Genomic DNA, 21,355 nt, shown 5'->3' with positions numbered 1-21,355 from the left:
TGATCCTGGCAAACGTGGTAACGTTTCCTTCTGTGTCCTCTCCTGTGGTCTTTGACCCCCTCCTTCCCTGACTGTCCGTTTTCTCCCTCCCTGCTCCCCACCGTCTCCCACGCCCCCACCTGGCACACTAGCCGGGAACCGAGGCTACTGCAGAGCATAGGTGCAGCCGATCCTTTGGAGATCCAGGCTGACGTGCACTGGACGCATATTCGTGAGAACGAGCAGGAGCGAGCGGCCCCGGCCTCTGAGTCCTCTCCTTCCAGAGGTAACTGCCTGGGGTCCAGGGCCCCCGCTGCAGCCCCTCCTGCCCCACCCTCCCCAGCTGCCCAGGACTCTGCTGTGGGCAGGGCGAGCAGTCTGGGCGGAGGTAAGAGGTGCAGGGTGTGCCAGGGCCTCCTTGGGGTACGTGAAGTGCTCCCTGGGTTAGGAGGCTGGGGGCTCTCTTCCACTGATTCAGAACAGCAAAGTGAACTTGACCTCAGGAAGACCAAGCCTTTGCTCCCACCACCACTACCGCCATGTCACCTGGCAGCCTTCCTCTTCTCTGCTCAGTGAAGCGTACTGTGTATGAGTGTGTATGGGTGTGAGTGTGCACTGACAGAGTGGGGTCACGGGACCATATTTTAGACTGAAATGAAATTTGAAGAAATTCATATCAGGGAGGCCTCTGAGGTAGCATACTTTCCAGCTCTAGATTGTAGGGGAGATGATCCGTATTCCACAGGAGGATGAAGAGAAACCTGTTCTGGCTCTAGGAAACTGTTGGGAGTGTGGCAGCTTCCCCTGGCCATGGCGTGCCCACTGTGGTGTCTCTTGCTTACTCATTTCCATGTGGTATACACCCTGCAGCAGCTCAGTGCACAGGCAGGTGGCCCCTGCCTTCGTGAAACCCAGCCACCTTTGTCTCAGGCGAGACCAACCTCTGTTGACCACTTTTGCAGCAACATAAACACCCAGCAGCTCTGCAGGAGCTGAGAGGGGCCCTGCTGATCAGGGCCATTGGCCTGACCTGGAGGTGGGGGCAGCTCTAGAGCCTCAAGCCAAGGTTGACCCTCCCGTGCTCTCTGTCCCTTCCCTGTCCTGATGCCCAGTGCACACGGACACAATGGGACAGCTGCCCCTGCCTGGTGCTGGATGGGCCTCGGGCATAACGTCACCTGTCTCTTCCACTCTGGCCCTCAGGAGGCCCTCCCCTCTCCTCACTGGGAGCTGGGAGTGCTTACTCCTGTGTAACTTTGTACTTATCATCTGTTTTAAATTCAGTGCCCGACCTTCCCTCTGTTCGCCGTGCAGCAGTGCAGGCCTGGCTGGAGTCGGTCTCCGGAGGTAGTCTGGTGATGTTTGTTCTCTGCCCACTCACCATAACCACTCTCTTGGCAGCTCCGCTGGTACCTTAACACTAGAACTCTGGTCCTGCTGCTAGTGCATGCGGGGGAGGGGGGGTCACATGCATGCCTCACTCAGGCCACCTGCCCTTGCATGGACCAGACGCACGCCCACTCCCTGCTGGGGAGGTCAGAGGAGAGTGTACCACAGGCAGGACAGGGACAGCCCTGTTAGTAGAGACCAAAGCTAAAGGACCCTGTGTGGTGCTGAGATTAAGTATGCAAGGAGTTTCATGGTGGCTCAGCGGGTTAAGGATCCAGTGTTGTCATTGCAACAGCTAGGGTTGCTGCTGTGGCACGGGTTCGATCCCTGGCCCCAGAACTTCCACATGTGGGCGTGGCCAAAAAACTGAAGATATTGAGTTGGGAATAAAGTTGAGAAACAAACCCACCAACATTATCAGAGAAGGAGACAGTCCTGGGGGCCATAGAAAAACAGCAGTGAGGAGGTGAGAGCTGAGGGTTGGTGGGTGTGGCTCAGTGGGGACCAGGTGGCAGACAGACCTCAGTGCAGGGGTCTCTGTAAGCACTCATGCCGAGACCTTGGTTGCCGCGGTTAGCTTTTCCAGGGTTTGCTTCTCAGCAAGGGTCTGCTGGCCTGTGGGCAGGACATGTAACACCCTTGGCCTCTACTCCTGATTGTCACAACCCCCATGTGAAATGCCCTGTACAGTATCAAACACCACTTGCTGGAGGGCCAGGGTGCCCTGGTTGGGAACCGCTGTCTTAGCGCTTCCTTCTGGGGTGGGCGGGATGGGAGCTCCTGGGTCTGCACCCCCAGCCTCCTCCCAGCCCGTCCAGGCACACGTGTCAGGAGGTGCCTTCACACAGAGCCGTAGGTAGGGAGATCCAGCCCAGGACCTTGAGCCCCATGAATGGAAACTGCCGGTCACTCTCTCCTAGTTAGTTTGTGTCCCCAGGATGGCTGGACGAGGCTGAGGTGTCAGGATGACCCAGCTGGCAGCTGAGTGGACCGGGTGTGTCCGTGACTACTGGCTCCCGCAGCACGTGGCTGCTTCTAGCACCTGTGCTCCACTTAACCTCCATTTAACCCCCAGTTCCATCCCTCCAGCTGTTTCTTCCTTCAGCGTTGCTGTTGCTGCATTGGTACTTCTCAAAGTTTTTTTATGTATGTGACAATCGTTCCTTTCAAGGTACCACCCAGGACAGTAGCTTCTTAACGCCCCTGAGAAACAGCAGGCATTTCTCTTCGTAGGAGAACTACTGGGGATTGCAGGGCAGGACTGGATCAGGGGCCCAGGTCTCGCTGGCTTTCATGCACTTGCCAACAGAAGTGTGGTGTTACCAGCTCGCTGCCCAACCACCTACACACATGTGGGCTGAGCACGCACCCTCTGCAGGGTGGACCAGGTTCTGTTCCCATGCTATCCTCGGGCTGGGAGGCCTCTGCCTGCCTTCTCAGACACGGTGCCGTGCAGCTGTGAGCTTGCTGTGCATCAGAGAGCTCAGGGAGGAGAGGCACCAAGGGGTCCATACCTCAGAAGTCCTGTTCCCTGTAGCTTGCTGATCTGACTTCCTCGACTGACCAACAGCCCTGTTATCACACAAAGATCTTAACCTGTGGAAACAATTGAGTCGTTCCCCTAGGATCCTTCCCAGAGAGTGCCATCATATAGGAGGGTGTCTTGGCATTGTCAGCTCTGCAGGCCATGCTGGTGTCTCAGAAGGAGCAACATGGCAGGAAATGTGTGGGTCTCAGCACTGTCAAAGGCTCTAGATGTCAGCTCCTGTTAGTGAGCCGAGTGTGCCAAAGGGGTAGTGAGGAGAAGTAACAGCTTAAGGAATATTTAAAAACACCAAAACTCACCTAACAGCCCCCTGGGTCAAGAAATAGATCCCCAGCATCTCGAAACACCCGTCGCGGCCCTGGATTTCTTGTGCTCTGACCCCGTGAATGCGGCTTCGAGAGGCTGGGCTGCTGACTGTAGGGGTCTGGTGGTCCTGGCCTGGCCTCCCATTTCAGTGGTCTCCTCTGCTGCCCAGCTGCTGGGTTTGACCCTCAGACCCTCCAGAAGTGAGAACCTGCTGGGACCCCTAGGACAGCAGGCAGGTGGAGCTGCTGGTCTCAGCAGCGCTGGTACTTAGGCTCCCCCAAGGCTGCTCGCTGCTTCCTGAGCGCGTCTCACTTTGAGCTGTAGTCACTCCTGCGTGTGTGTGTGTGTGTGCGCACATGCGAGTATGAGCGTGGGGCTGCTTCCTCCTCAAGACGAAGGAAGCAGGTTAGTGCTTTGCCTCATTTTGCAGCACCAAAGGGCCCCGGAAAGTGAACTTTACACCTCCCCTCACCCCTCTCCCTTACGCTTAAGAATTCCATTCTAAATTCTCGCAAGCAAAGCCGCAGCGCTGCCGTCAACAAAGAAGCTGCTGTCGGCCACTCCCCTGCACGTGGCACTGATGCCAAGCTGAGCAGTGGGGCCACAAACAAACCACCCAACTCCCTGGGCCTCAGGCTTCTCCCTGAAGAACAGGGTTAGAATGGCCCCCCGGTCTGTTCCTGTGCAGGTTAGGTGACTCGTGTGCGTGAAGCCGTCAGTACAGGTCTGCTTGCCGTGGTTGCACCTGGTGCCTGGACCTAAAAGGAGCATTTCCCCCCTCAGTGCTTCTCAAACTGAGGCTCTTCCAGCAGCTGCTGGAAGAAAGAGAGCTGGCCCTCTCCCACCCCACTCGGCCCTGCAGTTCAGGAGGGCCTCACCCTGCCCTCCCCACTCCTGGGCTTCAGTGACAGCCCTGGGAAAACCACTGCCACTTCCCCTGCAGAGGCATCCATCCCTCTGTGTCCTCTTCCTCCCTTTGACCGTTTCTGCCTTGCAGTCCCGTTTGATGAGGAGGACCTGGAGGATGACGAGGACTCAGAGCCAGCAGAGATAGAAGGGGAGGCAGCGGAGAATGGGGACACAGGGGACACTGGTGCAGAGCTGGAGGATGGTACGTGGACCTCAGAGCCTCCCATCCCCACCGTGGTGCCCACCCTCCTCCCCTACCCAGGGATGGGGCCACAGTGGTCTGCACTCAGGGGAAATGAAACAGTGTGCATTTAAGCCAAAGCAAGCCACTTGGAGCAGGCAGCCTGGTTCCTTCCTTGTTCTGCCACCTGCCCTGTGGATATGGGCTGCGCTTAAGTCATGGGGAGAAGTTGAGCAGATTCAAAGTTTCCTACGGGGCCTTTAATCCAGCAGCTGCCCTCTGAAAGCTGGTACAAGGAGACAGAGTTGTGGGGAGAGGGGCAGGGACTGGGCTGGAGGGCTGAGAACCACCTGGCAGGGCTGTGAGGAGCCTGGCGCTGGCAGTGCGGGGCAGGGCCGGGAAGTACTAAAGGCAGAGACCCCGAAGAAGGCCTGCCCACCATGGGCGCGCCCACTGGTCCTTCCCGTGGGGCTGTCATGTCTTGTCTCACTGCAGAGTTGAGACGGCCCCTCGAAAGAAGGGGGTACCACGGCTGTCCTGGGGCCTCCATGTTGCCGAGGATGCTGTGCTGTTGTCTGAGGCTCAGCAGGGCATCAGTGGGCAGGGCCAGGCAGAACCTCTCACTGCATTTGATGACCTGGTGGGCCGTTCTCTGGGAGGCGGGAGCCTGGGAAAGAGCAGGCCTGCACTGCTTCCCTTCCAGATCAGCACTGGTCTGACGATGCCCCATCGGAGGCTGACACTGTGCGGCAACAGGCTGTGACGGGAGCTGGGCTGGAGCTGAGGGTGTCAGAAGGCAAGGAGGAGCCACCGCCAACCCTGGCAAGGCGCCAAGGGAGAGGTCCGTGTGTTGTGCCGAGGGGGCCCTCCCCTCCCTGCATGGGGGGCCCTGCTGGCCCAGAGCCCCTTCCCTGGGTTGTCCATACAGCTCATACCTGCAGACCAGGTCATACATAGCAGAGGGAGAGGGCGGGGCTTCTGGGACTGACCCACTGCAGGGCTGCTGGACTGGAGCCCTTAGCGGAGAGGGTTTCCTCTCACAAACCATGTCTCTTTTTTCAGGTCCCTCCCAAGTCTCCAGCCCCACCCGGTCCCCTGAGAAGCAAGTGGTCCTCTCTTCCCCAGCCCACAGTCCTGAGGCACAGGTAAGGGTGTCAGGCTCACTTTGCAGGCTGTACCTGTGGGGCTGTTGTAGCCATGGGGCGCCACCTCAGCCTGGGCAGCATCTCCCTGACCGTGTGCACAGGCCCACAGCTGGGCCGCCCACCTGTTCTCCACTGTGTGTTGGTACATCACACTGTTTTAAAAAATGTGTACTTTTAAGTTAAAACAATAATGATAGTAACACCCGTCCTGAGTTAGGATGTTTTAGGAGGCTCCACCTGGAAGACGAGTAGGGGTGGGGGCAGGACCTGGTCTTTGAGATCCTCAGACACAAGGCGCTTTTTGGGTGATCTCGTCTGTGAGGGGAGACAGCTCAGGCAGGGAACACAGCCTGTGACAGACTAGCTGATGCTGTTTTTCATCTCACTTGCCGGAGACATCACGGCTCTTAGGGCTGGTTTATTAGCAGCCTTTGGCCAGAGAACACAGGATGTGTTTGGGACAAACCGACCTGAAAGCTGAATGTGTGCACTGGGTGAGGAGTTCCAAAGCCGACAAACAGGGCAGAAGGAGAGGGGTGGTCCTCCTGGCCCCCTAACCATGGACGCAAGGTTGGAGAGATGTCTCAGCAAGCTCAGGCCTTGGGGGAGAAGGTGCCCTGCCTTCTAAGCAGTTCCTGTCACCTTGCTTTCTCACAGGGCACCAGAGCCCCTCTCCCCTCTGCTGCCACCACTCTGGGGTCACCCACAGAGAGCTCTGTGCCAGAGCCCCCACCCCCCCATGGGGAGCCCACCACAGGCCCTCCCGTCCGATCGCAGCCGGAAGCCAGGACGCCGCCCTCACCCACCAGCCCACCGCACCGGACCCCCCTGGTCCCCCTCCCCATCTGCTCCCAACCTCAGCCGTCCTCAGAGGCCACTGTGCCATCTCCCACCATGTCCCCCATCCGCTTCCAGCCCACACCGGCCAGGACATCTACCCCCCTGGCGCCCCTCCCCACAAAGAACCAAGGGGATGCCAAGGACACCCTGGGCAGCCCCCTCGCTGTGGACGAGGCCCTGAAACGCAGCGACCTGGTGGCAGAGTTCTGGATGAAGAGTGCGGAGATCCGCCGCAGCCTGGGGCTCAAACCCGTGCATCGGAGCCCAGGGCCCGAGCCTGGCTTCCAGCCCACGTCCCTGAAGGCCTATCCAGCTGAGAGGTCCCCTCAGGGTGAAGGGCTCAGGCTCCTAAAGCCTCCCCCCATCCCCAAGAGGCTGGGCCTGCCCATTGCAGAGGGGGCTCAGCCCTCCCTGCCCACCCCGGGGTCCCCGCCAGACAGGGAGCTGAAGAGCCCCCGCGAGGAGCACAGAGACCTGTCCAGCAGCTCGGGGCTGGGCCTGCAGGCCAGCTCCTCCCGCACCAGGACGCCTGGCAGCCAGAGCTTCAACACCTCAGACTCCACCATGCTCACGCCCCCCTCCAGCCCGCCGCCCCCACCCCCCGACGAGGAGCCCGCCACCCTCCCCAGGGAGCCCACGGCCCCTGCACCACCGCCCCCGCCCCCGCCGGCCGCCTGCACACGGTCTCCCCGGGAGGAGGCTCGGAAGTCGTTTGTGGAGAGTGTGGACGAGATCCCCTTCGCCGACGACGTGGAGGACACGTATGATGACCGCACAGAGGACTCGAGCCTGCAGGAGCCGTTCTTCACGCCCCCCTCCCACTGGTCCCGCCTCGAGCAGCCCCCCCGGCCGCCCCTGGCCCAGGAGAATGGGAGGGGGCCAGTGGCAGAGAGTGGGGTCCAGCCACAGAAGCGGGGGCTGCCACTGGTCTCCGCAGAAGCCAAGGAGCTGGCCACGGAGCGCATGCGGGCCCGGGAGAAGTCAGTGAGGAGCCAGGCGCTGAGGGACGCCATGGCCCGGCAGCTGAGCCGGATGAAGGAGCTGGACACAGCAGCCCCGACCCCCAGGACCCCAGCACCCCGCAGAGCCGCCGCTGCGCCCCCCAAGGGCAGGGGACCTGGGCCCCAGGGCTCCGAGGAACCCACCCTCAGGCACGAGGCCACCAGTGAGGAGGTCCTGTCCCCTCCCTCAGACTCAGGGGGCCCAGATGGCTCCGTCACCTCATCCGAGGGCTCTAGCGGGAAGAGCAAGAAGAGATCGTCCCTCTTCTCCCCCCGAAGAAACAAGAAGGAGAAGAAGCCCAAGGGTGAGGGCCGACCCCCAGAGAGGCCCAGCCCCCTGGAGGGGACAGCTGCCAAGCCCCGGTCCCTGTGGAAGTCTGTCTTCTCTGGGTACAGGAGGGACAGGAGGAAGAAGGGGGATGGCACGTCCTGTCCCAGCACCCCATCCAGTGGAGGCACCATAGACGCCAGCAAGCCCGGGGCATCTGCTGTTGTGAGAGCAGGTACGGGGACTCTGGGAAGTGCACTCTTCTGAGGAGGCCTGGGGCCAGCCACCGGGTGGGGGCACCATCTAGGCTACGTGGGCACTTCCTGTCCTAGATACACAGCAGCATCTATGCTCATGGCTCCAGGTGTGGGGACAGAGTCACCAGGAGAACCAAACCTGCCTGTCCCTGGGCTGCCTGCGGGGTGGGAATGAGGCGAGGGCCCGGTGCAGTCGCCAGGTCACTGTCCCTGCTCTGCCTCTGCCCTCAGAGCTGCGGCCCCGGCGCCAGCTGAGCTGCTCGGAAGACTCAGACCTCTCCAGCGACGACGTCCTCGAGCGGGCCTCACAGAAGTCCAGGAGAGAGGTGCGTGGGCCACAGCCGCGTGTCGTGCCCTGTTCAGTGCCCCCAGCTGACAGGCAGCTGAGCCCGGCCCTGTCCAGGCCAGGGTACGGAGGGAGCTCACCTCTGCCCTTGCTCAGGGAGTGGCTTCCAAGGCAAGAGTCTGTGCTCCTCTCGACTCTGTATCTTTAGGAAGCAGCTGACATAATCCACTCATTCCTTTGTCCTGGGAAGTCACAGGGTGACAGGAAAAGGGGCCATGAAGGCTGTGCTGGGTGGCGGGGCTTGGGTGGTAGATGGGGTCAGGTCACTGTCATCCTGCATCCGTCTGTGGGTTTGATTTTGCTCTTGAGAAACTGGTCCAGGAGACTGGCCTGGCTCCTGGGCTGAGTAGGACATCGTGGGTCTGTCTGAGCCCTCTCGAGGCCCAGGCTTAGGGATCGGCGTGGCCACTCAGTGTAGGGTGCCCCTGTTACTGTAATAGCCTCTGTGGTATTTGTTATGTTGTTGAATTTTCAGGGCTCCTGTAGCTTCTACCAGGTATGGTGAGTCTGGGGCGGGGGTGTCAAAGGACTGTCTCAAGGCACCTTTGTCTCAGACAGGTGGGGGTGATGGGGTGGGAGCTGCAGTCCAGGAATGTGGGCAGCACACAGGGGTGGTTCATCTGCATCAGTCAGACGCATCTGTCTGTGCTGCTCTTGTGGTCCAGGTTCTGTTAATTAAGAAAACATCCTACAAAATGCAGAGTGGTGGGCAGCCTGAGCAGGTCTGGGAACACTTCTCATAAGCATAGCCTCTCTGGGGCCCAAGGCTGAGGCACCCTTCCCCGTCCATACCCACAGTGAGTCTCAGGCCTCAACCCTAGGATTTCACGTGTGCCCCACAGAAGCAGAGCCCTTTGCTAGAGGCCTCAAGGGAATTCTAAATGCAGGGCCTCGGGGTTCCCATCATGGCTCAGTGGTTAACGAACCCGAATAGAACCCATGAGAATTCAGGTTCAGTCCCTGGCCTCTCTCAGTGGGTTAAGGATCCGGCATAGCCATGAGCTGTGGTGTAGGTCACAGAGGCAACTTGGATCCCACGTTGCTGTGACTGTGGTGTGGGCCAGTGGCTAGAGCTCCAATTAGACCCCTAGCTTGGGAACTCCCATATGCCATGGGTGCAGCCCTAAAAAGACAAAAAAAAAAAAAAATGATGGATAGACAGACAAATGCAGGGCCTCAACCAGGACGTGCTGACCTGGCCCCACTGTGGTGTGGCTTCAGGCTGGTGAGGGCAGGGCACTAGAGCAGGAGAACATGGCAAAACAGAAACAGCCATAATTCAGATCTGATCTCAAGACACAGCATGTATGGGTACCTGACATTGTCATCCCATAAGCTTTGATGCTTACCTTGTCCTGAAGATGCATGTGCTGCCAAGCGACTCCGAAGAGGAGGTTATGGTTTAGAAAGCAGAGTCCTGTGCAGGTGGAGGTGGGTGAAGGTGTCATCTTCCTCTCTCTAGTCTCCTGGGTCTGAGCCTTATTGAGAGTAAGAAGTGAGGGGAGTGGCTCAGGAGAAAGGGACCCCCCCCCAGCCAGAGCCTCAGGGCCACTCATTTGGGGGAATGGTTCCTCATGCCTCACAAACCCATCCAAGTTTTGTTGCATTTTAAAAAGAAAACAAAAAACTTTTTTTTTGTCAGATTATGACATATGGAAGTTTCCGGGCCAAGGATCGAACACACCACTGCTGTAATCAGAGCCACAGCAGTGACAATACCAGATCCTTAACACACTGAGCCATCAGGAAATTCCAAAAACGACTTATTTTTATTTATAATGTTTATATAGGAGTTCCTTTTGTAGCTGAGCGGTAAGGAACCTAACTAGTATACATGAGGATGCAGGTTTAATCCCTGGCCTTGCTCCAGGTGTTAAGGATCCTGTGTTGCTGTGGCTGTGGTGTAGGCTGACAACTAGAGCCCTGATTCGACCCCTGGGAACTTCTATATGCCACAGGTGCAGACCTAAAAAATAATAATGAAATATTTATATAGAAAAATTAATGCAGATTTTTTAAAGTCACCCGTAGTTCTGTCAGCAATAGATAGCTCACATTTCCCTCCTAGCCTCAGTCTGACTTTAAATACACCGAAACCGCAAGGCCTGGTAAGTTCATGTGCACTGGCCCTGGGGCTGGTGGCCCCATTCCCAGAGCTCGACCCCCACAGGTCAGTGACTCACTGGAGCCTTTTATTTTATTAACTGGAGTATAGTTGATTTGCAGTGTTGTTAGTTTCAGGTGTACAGCAAAGTGATTCAGTTAAATGTGTGTGTGTGTGTGTGCTTTTTTAGATTCTTTTCCATTATAAGTTATTATAGGATATTGAATAGAGTTCCCTGTGCTATACATAGGTCCTTGTTGCTTATCTGTTTCATTTATAGTAGTGTGTATCTGTTAATCCCAAACTCCTAATTTATCACTCCCACCTTTCCTTTTGGTAACCTTAAATTTGCTTTCTGTGTCTGAGTCTATTTCTGTTCGGTAAAAAGTTCATTTGTATCAGTTGTTTTTAGATTCCACATGTAAAGTGATATTATATGATGTTTGTCCTCCTGTGACTGACTTCACTCAGTATGGTAATCTCTAGGTCCGTCCATGTTGCTGAAAATGGCGTTATTTCATTCTTTTTATGACTAGGTAATATTCCATTATATATATATGTACCACATTTTGATCTATTCATCTGTTAATAGGCTCTTGGGTTGCATCATGTCTTGGCGATTATAAATATTGCTGCTATGAACATTAGGGTGGGTGTGTGTATCTTCTCAAATTATGGCTTTCTACAGATAGATGCCCAGGTGCGGGATTGCTGGATCATATGGTAGTTCTACATTTAGGTTTTGTTTGGTTGGTTGGTTGTTTATTTTTGCTTTTTAGGGCCATGCCTGCAGCATGCGCAAGTTCCCAGGCTAGAGATCTAATTGGAGCTGCAGCTGCCAGTTTACACCACAGAAAGGCAGGATCCCAGATACATCTTTGACCTACACAGAGCTCATGGCAATGCCACATCCTTAACCCTATGAACAAGGCCAGGGATTAAACCTGCAGCCGCCTGGATCCTAGTCTGTCTCATAACCTGCTGAGCCACAACAGGAACTCCTATATTTAGTTTTTTAAGGAACCTCCATACTGTTTTCCATAGTGGTTGCACCAGCTTACATTTATACCAATAGTGTAGGAGCCTTCTCTTTTCCCTACACACTCTCCAGCATTTATTATTTGTAGATTTTTTTTTTTATGATGGCCATTCTTTTTTTTTTGGCTGCACTCACAGCATGTGGAAATTCCCAGGGCAGGGATTGAACCCGTGCCGCAGCAGCCACTGCAGTGATGATTGGCATTCTGACCATTATGCCATTGTGGGTTTGATTTGCATTTTCTCTAATAACCTGTGATTGAGCATCTTTTCATGTTCCTATTAGCATCTGTCTGTTTTCTTTGCAGAAATGTCTGTTTAGATCTTCGGCCCATTTTTTGATTGGGGTTTGTTTTTTGGTTTTTTGGTTTTTTGTTTGTTTGTTTTGTTTTTTGCTTTTTAGTGCCATACCAGAGGCATATGGAGGTTCTCAGGCTAGGGGTCTAATTGTAATTGGAGCTACAGCTGCCAGCCACAGACACAGCCACAGCCAGATCCAAGCCTCGTCTGTGACCTACACCACAGCTCATGGCAACACCAGATCCTTAACCCACTGAGCAAGGCCAGGGATCAAACCTGCAACCTCATGGTTCCTAGTCAGATTCATTTCTGCCATGCCACGACAGGAACTCCAAGGGGTTTTTGGTTTTGTTTTTATTTTTAATATAAATCTGTACAAGCTATTTGTGTAATTTGTCAGTTTCATCATTTACAAATATTTTCTCACATTCCGTAGGTTGTCCTTTCATTTTGTTTATTATCTCTTTTGCTATGCAAAAGCTTTTCAGTTTAATTAGGCCCCACTTGGTTTTTTGCTATTGTTGCTGTTTGGTTTTGGTTGTAGGGCTGCACCTGCAGTATATGGAAGTTCCCAGGCTAGGAGTCGGATTGGTGCTACAGCTACTATCCTATGCCACAGCCACATGGGGTTCTGGTCGCATCTGCGACCTACACCACAGCTCATGGCAACACCGGATATCCTTAACCCACTGAGCAAGGCCAGGGATCGAACCCCTATCCTTATGGATGCTAGTTAGATTCATTTCTGCTGAGCCACAGTGGGAATTCCTCCCCCCCCCCCCCCAATTACTCTAGGAGAAAATATGGCTGCTATTTATGTCAAAGAATGTTCTGCCTGTTTTCCTCTATGCGTTTTATAGTATCCAGTCTTAACATTTAGGTCTTTAATCCATTTTGAGTTTTTATGTATGGTGTTAGAGAATGTTCTAATTTCATTCTTTTACATGTAGCTCTCCAATTTCCCAGCACCCATTATTGAAGACTGTCTTTTCTCCATTCTGTATTCTTGGCTTCTTGGTCATAGATTAGTTGACCTATGTGTGTAGTTTTATTTCTGGGCTTTCCGTCTTGTTCCATTGATCTGTGTGTGTGTTCCTGTGCCAGTACTATACTTTTTTTTTTTTTTTCATTTTTTAAAGTTTTGTTGAAGTATAGTTGATTTACAGTTCTGTGAAGTACCATACTATTTTGATGACTATATCTCTGTAGTATTGTCTGAGGTCAGGGAATCTGACTCCTCCAGCTCTGTTCTTTCTCAGGATTGCTTTGGCTATTAGGTGGCCCCTTTTAATTTGAGAGTTAAGTGCTGGTCCTCAGGTTGTAGTTATCAGTTCGTGTGGAGTTTTTCTTTTTTTTTTTTTTTTTTTTTTGTCTTTTTTTTTTTTTTTTGCTATTTCTTTGGGCCGCTCCTGCGGCATATGGAGGTTCCCAGGCTAGGGGTCCAATCGGAGCTGTAGCCACCGGCCTACACCAGAGCCACAGCAACGAGGGATCCGAGCCGCGTCTGCAACCTACGCCACAGCTCACGGCAACGCCGGATCGTTAACCCACTGAGCAAGGGCAGGGACCGAACCTGCAACCTCATGGTTCCTAGTCGGATTCGTTAACCACTGCGCCACGATGGGAACTCCCGTGTGAAGTTTTTCATGTGTCACCTGGAGAAGTTGTCTGAACTCCCTTTAAACTGCCTTGTTCTGATAATGAAAACCTTCCTCACTCTGGCTTGAAGCAGGTTTGTACCCATGGTGGCCCCAGGACCCGCTGACCTGGGAAAAGCCTCCCCTCACACCCTTACTGCTTTTTAACCATTTAAAGGGGCTGCCAAGCAGCTCTGCTCATGGCTTAGTTTGCAGTGTTCTTAGATGTCAGTCATTCGTGCCTTGCAGGTCCCATTCTCTGTGTATAATCAGGAGGGTGCCCATCCAAGGGCTGCTGGGGGCCCTGTTCAGGGAGAGAGGTGCTAGGGTGACATGCAGTTCACTCTGTGTCTTCTACCTGTCGCCCCACAACATTCTGCCAGAGGGAGGGGTCTGAACCTGCAGGAGGTGACAGGCTGCTGTGACCGCATAGCATGTTTACCAGGAGGCTGAGGAGGAGCACAGGACATCTGGGCAAGTGAGAGAGGAGCTATCCTGGCAGGAAGGTGACCCCAGGCAGTTCAGCCAAGTTCACTGAGGTGCCACTGCTGGGACCTCACACCCAGCCCATGCTCCGCCATCCTGGGTGACATGTGGAAAGTATTTATGTGTTTCAGTCTCGCGTGTTTGTTTTAAATTTCTAGCTGATTTTGCTCCATTTCTGTGTTCCGCTTTTAATTTTTAATTTTTATTATTGCCATCCTGTCTTGCTCTCCATCTTGTCCCCTTAAAAGTCAGTTTATGTCCCACTTGCCTTGGCTTTTGGGTAACATCGTGCATGAAAGGTGGTGCACCTCCCCGCCCCACGCTCCTGCCGCACCCTCCCAACCCATGTCCGTCCCTGCAGCCGAGGAGGAGGAGATGCCCTGCCCTTCACAGGCTGGAGGGCATGCCATAATTCCGCTCCAGGCGTTGGTGTGGGACAGGGCTGGGCACCACAGGAATGGGGAGTTTATGAGCCTTCAGCTGTGTAAGCCACAGGCTAGATGCTTAGGGCTTTGGAGCCTGGTGACATCCTTATGTGGTGGCCCTGCACTGGCACTTGAACTCTTAGAGTAAAGAGTATCAGGTTAAACTCATGAGTTGAACTTGAAAGTCTCCAAAAAGTCTATAAAGGCCCTTTTCATTTTCTTGGAGGCAGTAAAGGTGTCTAGTGGTTGCCCCCATTCACCCTCTCTCACCCCTGCTGGTGCCTGCGGTGCCACATTTGCAGGTGCAGTTGCACTGCATGTGGCAAGTGCCTCCTCTGTTCTTGATGGCCCCAGAGTCTATGCAGGTTCACCTCCATCCTTCTTCAGGCCACTGTAGCTAGTTTGGGTTCATTCAGACTTAAAATAGAAACATCCCTGGTCACTTCAGATGTGACTTATGCAAAGAACCTTATGATTAGTGCTCATCTCAGAAAGTGGCTTTTGCTAGCAAAGAAAAAAAAAACTAAGGCGTTCCTGTCGTGGCGCAGCGGAAACAAATCCAACTAGGAACCATGAGGTTGTGGCTTCGATCCCTGGCCTCACTCAGTGGGTTAAAGATCTGGTGTTGCCGTGAGCTGTGGTGTAGGTCGCAGACGTGGCTCGGATCTGGCATGGCTGTGGCTGTGGCTGTGGCCTAGGCCAATAACTGCAGCTCCGATTCAACCCTTAGCCTGGGAACCTCCATATGCTGTGGGTGTGGTCCCAAAAGACAAAAAAAAAAATTAAAAATAAAAGGATCCTGGTTTTTCTTTTTCCTTTCCCTGTATGCCTGCTGCAAGCCGGAGCCTTGGGGAAACATTTGACCTACATGTTTACCTCCACAGTCTTAAAAAGAACAGACATCCTCACCTGGGAAACAGGTGATCTCAACAGTAAAGGGCCCCTGGCCTTGTTCTAATGCCCAACCATCGGAGGCCCTCAGCTTCCTGCCCCTACTACACCTGGGAAAGGGTCTCCCAGCCGGTCTCCTGTGGCATGTGGCCTCCTGAAGAGATGAGAGCCTGGAATTCTGCCCCACCTCACCCCGTCTGCCCTGTGGCCTCGGACAGTGCTCTCCATGCCCCTGCCAGGCAGCCTGCAAACCCATCTCAGGCCTGCGTGCACCTGTCTGAGGAAATCCTTCTCTTCTCCTCCAGCCGAGAACTTACACAGAGGAGGAGCTAAACGCCAAGCTGACCCGGCGTGTGCAGAAGGCAGCTCGGAGGCAGGCCAAACAGGAGGAGCTCAAGCGGCTGCACCGGGCCCAGGTAATCCGCAGCCAGGCACAGGCACACGTTGCCTTGGCTGAGCGTCTTTGGGGTGAGTTTTTGGTGGAAAGGGAGGAGCCAAACTTCACGTTTCCTAAATCCATAGCTCTGGAATAATTGCCGTAACGCCTACTAGGGCATCTGTAAGAACTGTTATCAGAAGATGGCTGAGAGAGTTCCCTTCGTGGCTCAGTGGAAACAAACCTGACTAGAATCCATGAGGACACAGGTTCCATCTCTGGCCCCTCTCAGTGGGTTAAGGATCCAGTGTTGCCGTGAGCTGTGGTGTAGGTCGAAGACGTGGCTGGGATCCTACTTTGCTGTGGCTGTGGTATAGGCCAGTGGCTACAGCTTGGATTCGACCCCTAACCTGGGAACCTCCATATGTGGCAGGTGCAGCCCTAAAAAGACAAAAAAAAAAAAAAAAAATGCAGCTGGGACCAGCCGACCGTTTGTGCACCTAAGAGTTAGAAATCAGAGTTGTCCTCATGGTTCCTGGGCCTTCCAGACTTTTTTAAACAGGGAATAATTTCTTTTTTTCTTTGTATTATTTTTTGGCCATACCCAGGGCCTGTGGAAGTTCTTGGACCAGGGATCAAACCCATGTCATAGCAGTGACCTAAGCTGCTAGTGACAACACCTGATCCTTAACCCACTGAGCCACCAGCACCAGGGAACTCCAGAAAACAATTTCTTTTTGTTTGTGTTTTAGGGCCATACCTGCAGCATATGGAACTTCTCAGGCTAGGGGTCCAATTGGAGCTACAGCTGCCGGCCTACACCACAGCTGCAGCAATACCAGATCCAAGCCATGTCTGCAACCTACACCTCAGCTCACTGCAATGCTGGATCCTTAACCCACTGAGCAAGGCCAGGAATCAAACCTGCATCCTTATGGATACTAGTTGGGTTCTTAACCTGCTGAGCCACAACTGAAACTCCAATTTCTTAATGCAACATATTAAAAGTCACTGAAGTATGATGTATTTTTTAAATAAAATTATATGTGTATAGTTGTGTTCATAAAGATTAGTACAGTTTTTAAAACTCTACAACAAGAAACATTAACCACAAATCCAATCCCAACAAAAATATTCCTCCCGCATGATGGGACCCCTGGACTTTATTTCCTTGTCTGTGTGAAAATGTGCCCTCAGCTGTTTCTTCAGGATGGAACATCCTCCTGGCGGTGTTGCTTGTCCTCAGAAGCCTCCCCTAGTTTGTCCCTCGCCCACCTTCTCTGTCCTGTTGGCCCACAGATCATCCAGCGGCAGCTGGAGCAGGTGGAGGAGAAGCAGCGGCAGCTGGAGGAGAGAGGGGTCGCGGTGGAGAAGGCGCTGCGAGGGGAAGCAGGTACCATCCGGGCTCCTAGTGAAGAGGTTATTCTCAAGGAAGGTCCCCCTGACCCCGCAGGAGGCTAATGTCCCGTCACCGTGTCTAGAAGGCAGCAGAGGCGTCTCTGGTGTCCTCATCACTGAGGTCTGGGGCTTCCTGTTAAACAGAGGAGGAGACAGACACGTGTGTCTGGGGCGGCCCGAGCCCGGCCCCTTCCCCTGCTCTGTCTCAGGGCTGGCCCTGCTCTCCGTCCCCATTATCTGCTGGTGACACCCTGGGCCTCCTCCCTTCCCCCCCATCATCTTCCCGAGAAGACAGTGACTAGGAACAAGGGGCTGTGCACAAGGAACCATCACAGAACTGCACATGTGGGGCCCCCTCGCCCTCCTGGGCCCTCTCGTGGTGTGGTCACTTGGGGCAGAGCTTGTGCAGAGTAGACCCTGGGAAACAGCTGAGAAGGCTGTATGCTGGTTACTTCCTGGGGCAGAGCCACGGCGGGGAGGACGGTCATCTCACTGTCCCCAGATCCTGTGGATGGGCCCTGCACACTTGGGCTCAGAGGAAGCAAGGAGGGGCCGAGGACCAGGAAGCCCTCTTGGTTCAGGACCCTGAAAGCACTGGGCCGGCCCAGCTATAGTCATAACCCAGGCACAGAGCAGCTCTTCTCGGCCTCGTCCAGGGTCCCTGAATCTGGACCATCCAACCTTTGTAGAGGGCACAGCCTCCGAGTCCCAAGGGTCTTGGGGTCAGCATGAAGACAGGCAGCGATGCGGTCTGCACAGCCCCTCACTGCCACCCCATTCCCCTGCGGCGGAGGGTGGGGTCTCCGCACGAGCCGTCTGGGTAAGCTGCAGAAAGACCAGGAAGATGCATCCCATTGCGGCCTCCGATCTTGCTGGAGGACTGACTGATGGCTGACCTGGTGTGAGCACTGCTGTCACTCTGCGTCCGTGGGGTAGGGGCAAGCACAGAAGTAGGTCTCCTTCCACGCCCCTCCAGGCCACACAACATAGCTTCACAGTCGACTCAGGGATGACCTTCATGTGAAAAGACAGATGAGACAGAGATGAGGCTGCGGCGTCTTGGTTTGTGCCTTTTCTGATGCTGGGCCTACTGTGTGAGCCCCAGGCCACCCAATGACATGTGGAAGACACCCAGTGGGGTGCGCCAGCCCCTGTGCCCAGGAGCAGAGATTCCAGCTCACCTGGCAGGGTCCCCACCTTTGTTCTACTCCCTGTCCTGCGTGCTCTGACCTGGCCTCCTTGGTTAAGCCTGGCCACCTGGAAGAGTCACCAGAACCCACCAGGGATGCCCTGCCCCCAGCTACAAGGGGACCCCGCCCTCATGGAAGATGCCAGTTGGGGCCTGGGCTCAGCATCATTCCTTCTCACCTTCCCCTCCAGTTACCTCCACCAAGGTGGAAGTGGAGGTGGATCCCCCCCACTCATGGTCACACTCAGCCTGAGTCCTCAAGGAATAATGCTCTGAGGGCCATGTTGTGTAAAGCTCTCACACACCTGCTGACTGCTGGTCCACAATGACCCCCAGCGTCTCCATGACAGGCCACGTTGCTCAGGCTGCTGACTACCAAGGGCTCAGAGGAAATGGACCACTAGAGACTGGTGTAGGATTTTGCCAAAATTTCCTGTTCTAATTTTTTCATAAACATATACAACCAGAATTTCATCCAAGTCAGTGGTTTTCAAACTTTTATCAGAAGCAGAACCATTTTTTACAAGCCAAATTATAAGTTCATGTTTAAAGTACAAAGCAGTTTACTCTGAAATGTGAATAAACACAAATCTGAGAATGTGGGTTATGCTGGAGAGCTGCAGTGTTATGGACACCCTGACACACAGAGGTGATGGCTGTAGGTGGGGCAGGTCATTCACAGCCACTGGGGTCTCAGGACCTGTGCAGGGTGAGTGACCTGAATGCTTGAAGCTTCAAGTGGAGCCGTGGGAGTTGTTTTCACAGCAGTTCAGACCCCTTGTGAACCTGGATCTCAAGTGACACTCCCGGACGCACAGTGAACACAGGACCAGCTATGAGGTGTGTCATGTTACCTGGGGAACCACGCTGGTCCCCAAACAAAACTCTGCTTACAGACCAGTATATAAGTTGATGAATGAACCATCCTCTTCCTACTCATCACAGGCCGGGCAGATGCTCACGTGCAGAGGGCAGGACCCCCTGGTCCTGGGGGCCTCATGAAAACAAGTTCACCTCGCAGCACAGATTGACATCTTGATGGGCTTCAGTGGGTTACACATTGGCAGAGCAAAGATTTGAATGTGGTGTATGCTATTTAAATTTTCGGTGAGTTAGAAGTATTTGTGAATCGGTATTTGGGAGACCTTTGGACCACCCCTTGAAGAACCCGAGGATTCCAGGGAGCAGATTGAAAATCGCTGTTCTAGTCCAGAGTCTGCTAAGCAAGGCTTCCCAGCACCTCTGTCCAGACATTCATCTTCTCTTCCAAATCTCCATCGGGAGATTCCCACTCTGCACTTGGGAAACGCTCAGGATGGGGTATCTCGACCAAAGGCACACCTTACTTTGCTTTTCTTATTTTAAACTCATCACTTCCCAGACCCCCTTTTGTCAGAAGTCCCCGTGGCTCTGTTCTCATTGGGGGAGATCTTTGAGGCTACACTGCACACGTGGCCTATGCCCTTTTCTGGGCCCCGCATCCCTTCCTCCCATCTGTCCAGCTCAGCCCTGAGAAGGCCATCTCAGCTGAGTGTGGGAGGCTGTAGTCTTCCCATAGTCCAGTCAGCTGCTTCCCTGAACTGGCCATTCAGCCTCAGCCTGTGGGCACTCTCAGTGGCCAAGCTTCCTCCAGAGAACAGCTCTGATGTGGACCTGACAGCCTGTTGACCTCAGTTTGTCTGGGGCTCGAGTTTATCCAGACAGCATTGTTGGGTCCAGAAGCTTGGGTACGGCGGAGGCACACGAGGCTTCTTGTCGGGAGCACCTGGGATGCCCTCTGTTTCTGGAGCCTTGACTCAAAGTCAAAGTCAGCCCCCAGGTCAGCCTCACTCTGCTTTCTGGTGGTGTGTCCTTGGAGGGGAAACCCTCTTGTGGAACCAAAGGCTGCCAGGACCAGATTGGGAAATTTGGAGGAAAGGGTAGCAAACTGCAGTTGCCTCTGCTCTGAGCTTGTTCGTGATCCTGCAAGGACACCCTCAGAGCACCCTGTCAGGTCCCAGGCATATGACAAACATGAGTGCTAGCTGGGCAACTGCGGAGCTACAGGCTGGCTGCCTGTGTCACCCCCACTCATTTCCTGCTCTGAGAGAGGCTGCTGACCCTGGGAGCCTTGAGCACAGGAGAAACAGGGTCTCCTTCTGCTCCCTGTGTGGTCCATGTGGACGGAGTGAGCTGATGGCTGGTGTCCTGGCACAGCTGTTTTAGTGCGTTCACCTCTCACTGTCAGCCCCTACACCTGGAGCTTCTAATATTCAGAAACTAAGGAAGTAAGTAGCCCTTGATCTGCCCTTGAATTCTTTAAAATCTCTGTTAGATGAGGTTGAGTCTAACAGGACTCCCAACAAAGCCAAGGCCTCTGTCCTAACTGGTCGGAGGGAGGAGGGATAAACCCATGGTTTCTGTGCCGGCCCCTCGCCCCAGGGAGTCTTTGTGGGCCTGAGGAGGTGCCTGCTTTCTGGCTGCAGTCCTTTGCCCTCTTGCTGCATCTCTGGGTGTCTTTCATGCTTCACGCTGTTGATTGCTTAGGGTTTGGGGGACAGGAGGGTCATCTGATCCAGTAACTCTCTTCACCAATTCCTTGTAGACTATTGGGGAGAGTCTTATTACAGTGACCTCATCGACTTGCACCTGGGTGGTATGTATGCAGCACCTGTTGCCGACACTAACCCTGCTGACGCCCCCACCCGCCCTCCCACCTGCTCCCAACAGCAGCAGGTTGGCCCCATAACCAGACGGCAAAAGCACAGGCCCTTTTCCAGCCCAAAGGGAGTTGCATGCCCGTCGTCCTGTTCCTGTGTGCCCCCAGACATCTATTGCTGCTCAGAATTATTTTAATTTTTCTGGTAACAGTTTCCCTACCCCAGCCCATCAACCTCAAATCTGCATCCTGGTCCCTCTCGTGCTGTTTGGTTGTTTGGCAATAGAAATGTACTCACATGGCCTCATACACACGGATGCACACATGTGCACACACTCTAGCACAGCCTCCCTGAGTCTTATCCCTCGGGATTTGTGGGGTCCTGTCCACCAGGAAGCTCACCATCCACCACACTCAGAGCCCATCATGTGGAGAGATCGGCCTCCATGTTTTCATCTGGATGTACTCGTGCCTCCATTCAAAATTCCCAAAGCACCCAAAGGGTGTCGCTTGTGGTGTCTGCCCAGATCCATCAGACTTGAGGCTGTGGTGACAAGTGCTCCTGTCCCCTCGCTCTGGCCTGGGGCCTGCTCTGCAGCTCTTTCCAGCAAAGATGGGAGTCTGAGGCAGTGGTTCTCCAGGTGTGGTCCCTGACCACTGCAGCAGCATCACCTGGAGCTCTGGGAAATGCATAGTCTCTGGACCT

At 54.2% G+C, this 21,355-nt stretch overlaps 1 protein-coding gene across 17 annotated transcripts in view; it reads left to right on the top strand.

The window, feature by feature from the left end:
- MICAL3 (microtubule associated monooxygenase, calponin and LIM domain containing 3) overlaps positions 1–21,355 on the top strand; it is a 245,086-nt gene that overhangs the window by 213,747 nt on the left and 9,984 nt on the right. For 11 of the 17 annotated variants that reach the window (XM_021092508.1, XM_021092511.1, XM_021092521.1 and 8 more), the window contains 9 exons: positions 1,264–1,326; positions 4,218–4,331; positions 5,014–5,151; positions 5,373–5,455; positions 6,113–7,799; positions 8,053–8,147; positions 15,354–15,464; positions 16,724–16,817; positions 20,596–20,646. In XM_021092508.1, coding sequence (XP_020948167.1) covers positions 1,264–1,326; positions 4,218–4,331; positions 5,014–5,151; positions 5,373–5,455; positions 6,113–7,799; positions 8,053–8,147; positions 15,354–15,464; positions 16,724–16,817; positions 20,596–20,646 — 2,436 coding nt within the window. Of the gene's footprint in view, positions 1–131; positions 266–1,263; positions 1,327–4,217; positions 4,332–5,013; positions 5,152–5,372; positions 5,456–6,112; positions 7,800–8,052; positions 8,148–15,353; positions 15,465–16,723; positions 16,818–20,595; positions 20,647–21,355 lie in introns of those variants that run through there. The other 6 variants (XM_021092517.1, XM_021092512.1, XM_021092513.1 and 3 more) reach the window with 5 other exon arrangements.

The sequence above is a fragment of the Sus scrofa genome, chromosome 5, assembly GCF_000003025.6.
Source record: "Sus scrofa isolate TJ Tabasco breed Duroc chromosome 5, Sscrofa11.1, whole genome shotgun sequence".
Lineage (NCBI taxonomy): Eukaryota > Metazoa > Chordata > Mammalia > Artiodactyla > Suidae > Sus > Sus scrofa.
The sequence above is the reverse complement of the archived record's forward strand: the minus strand, read 5'-3'. Positions and strand labels throughout refer to the sequence as shown.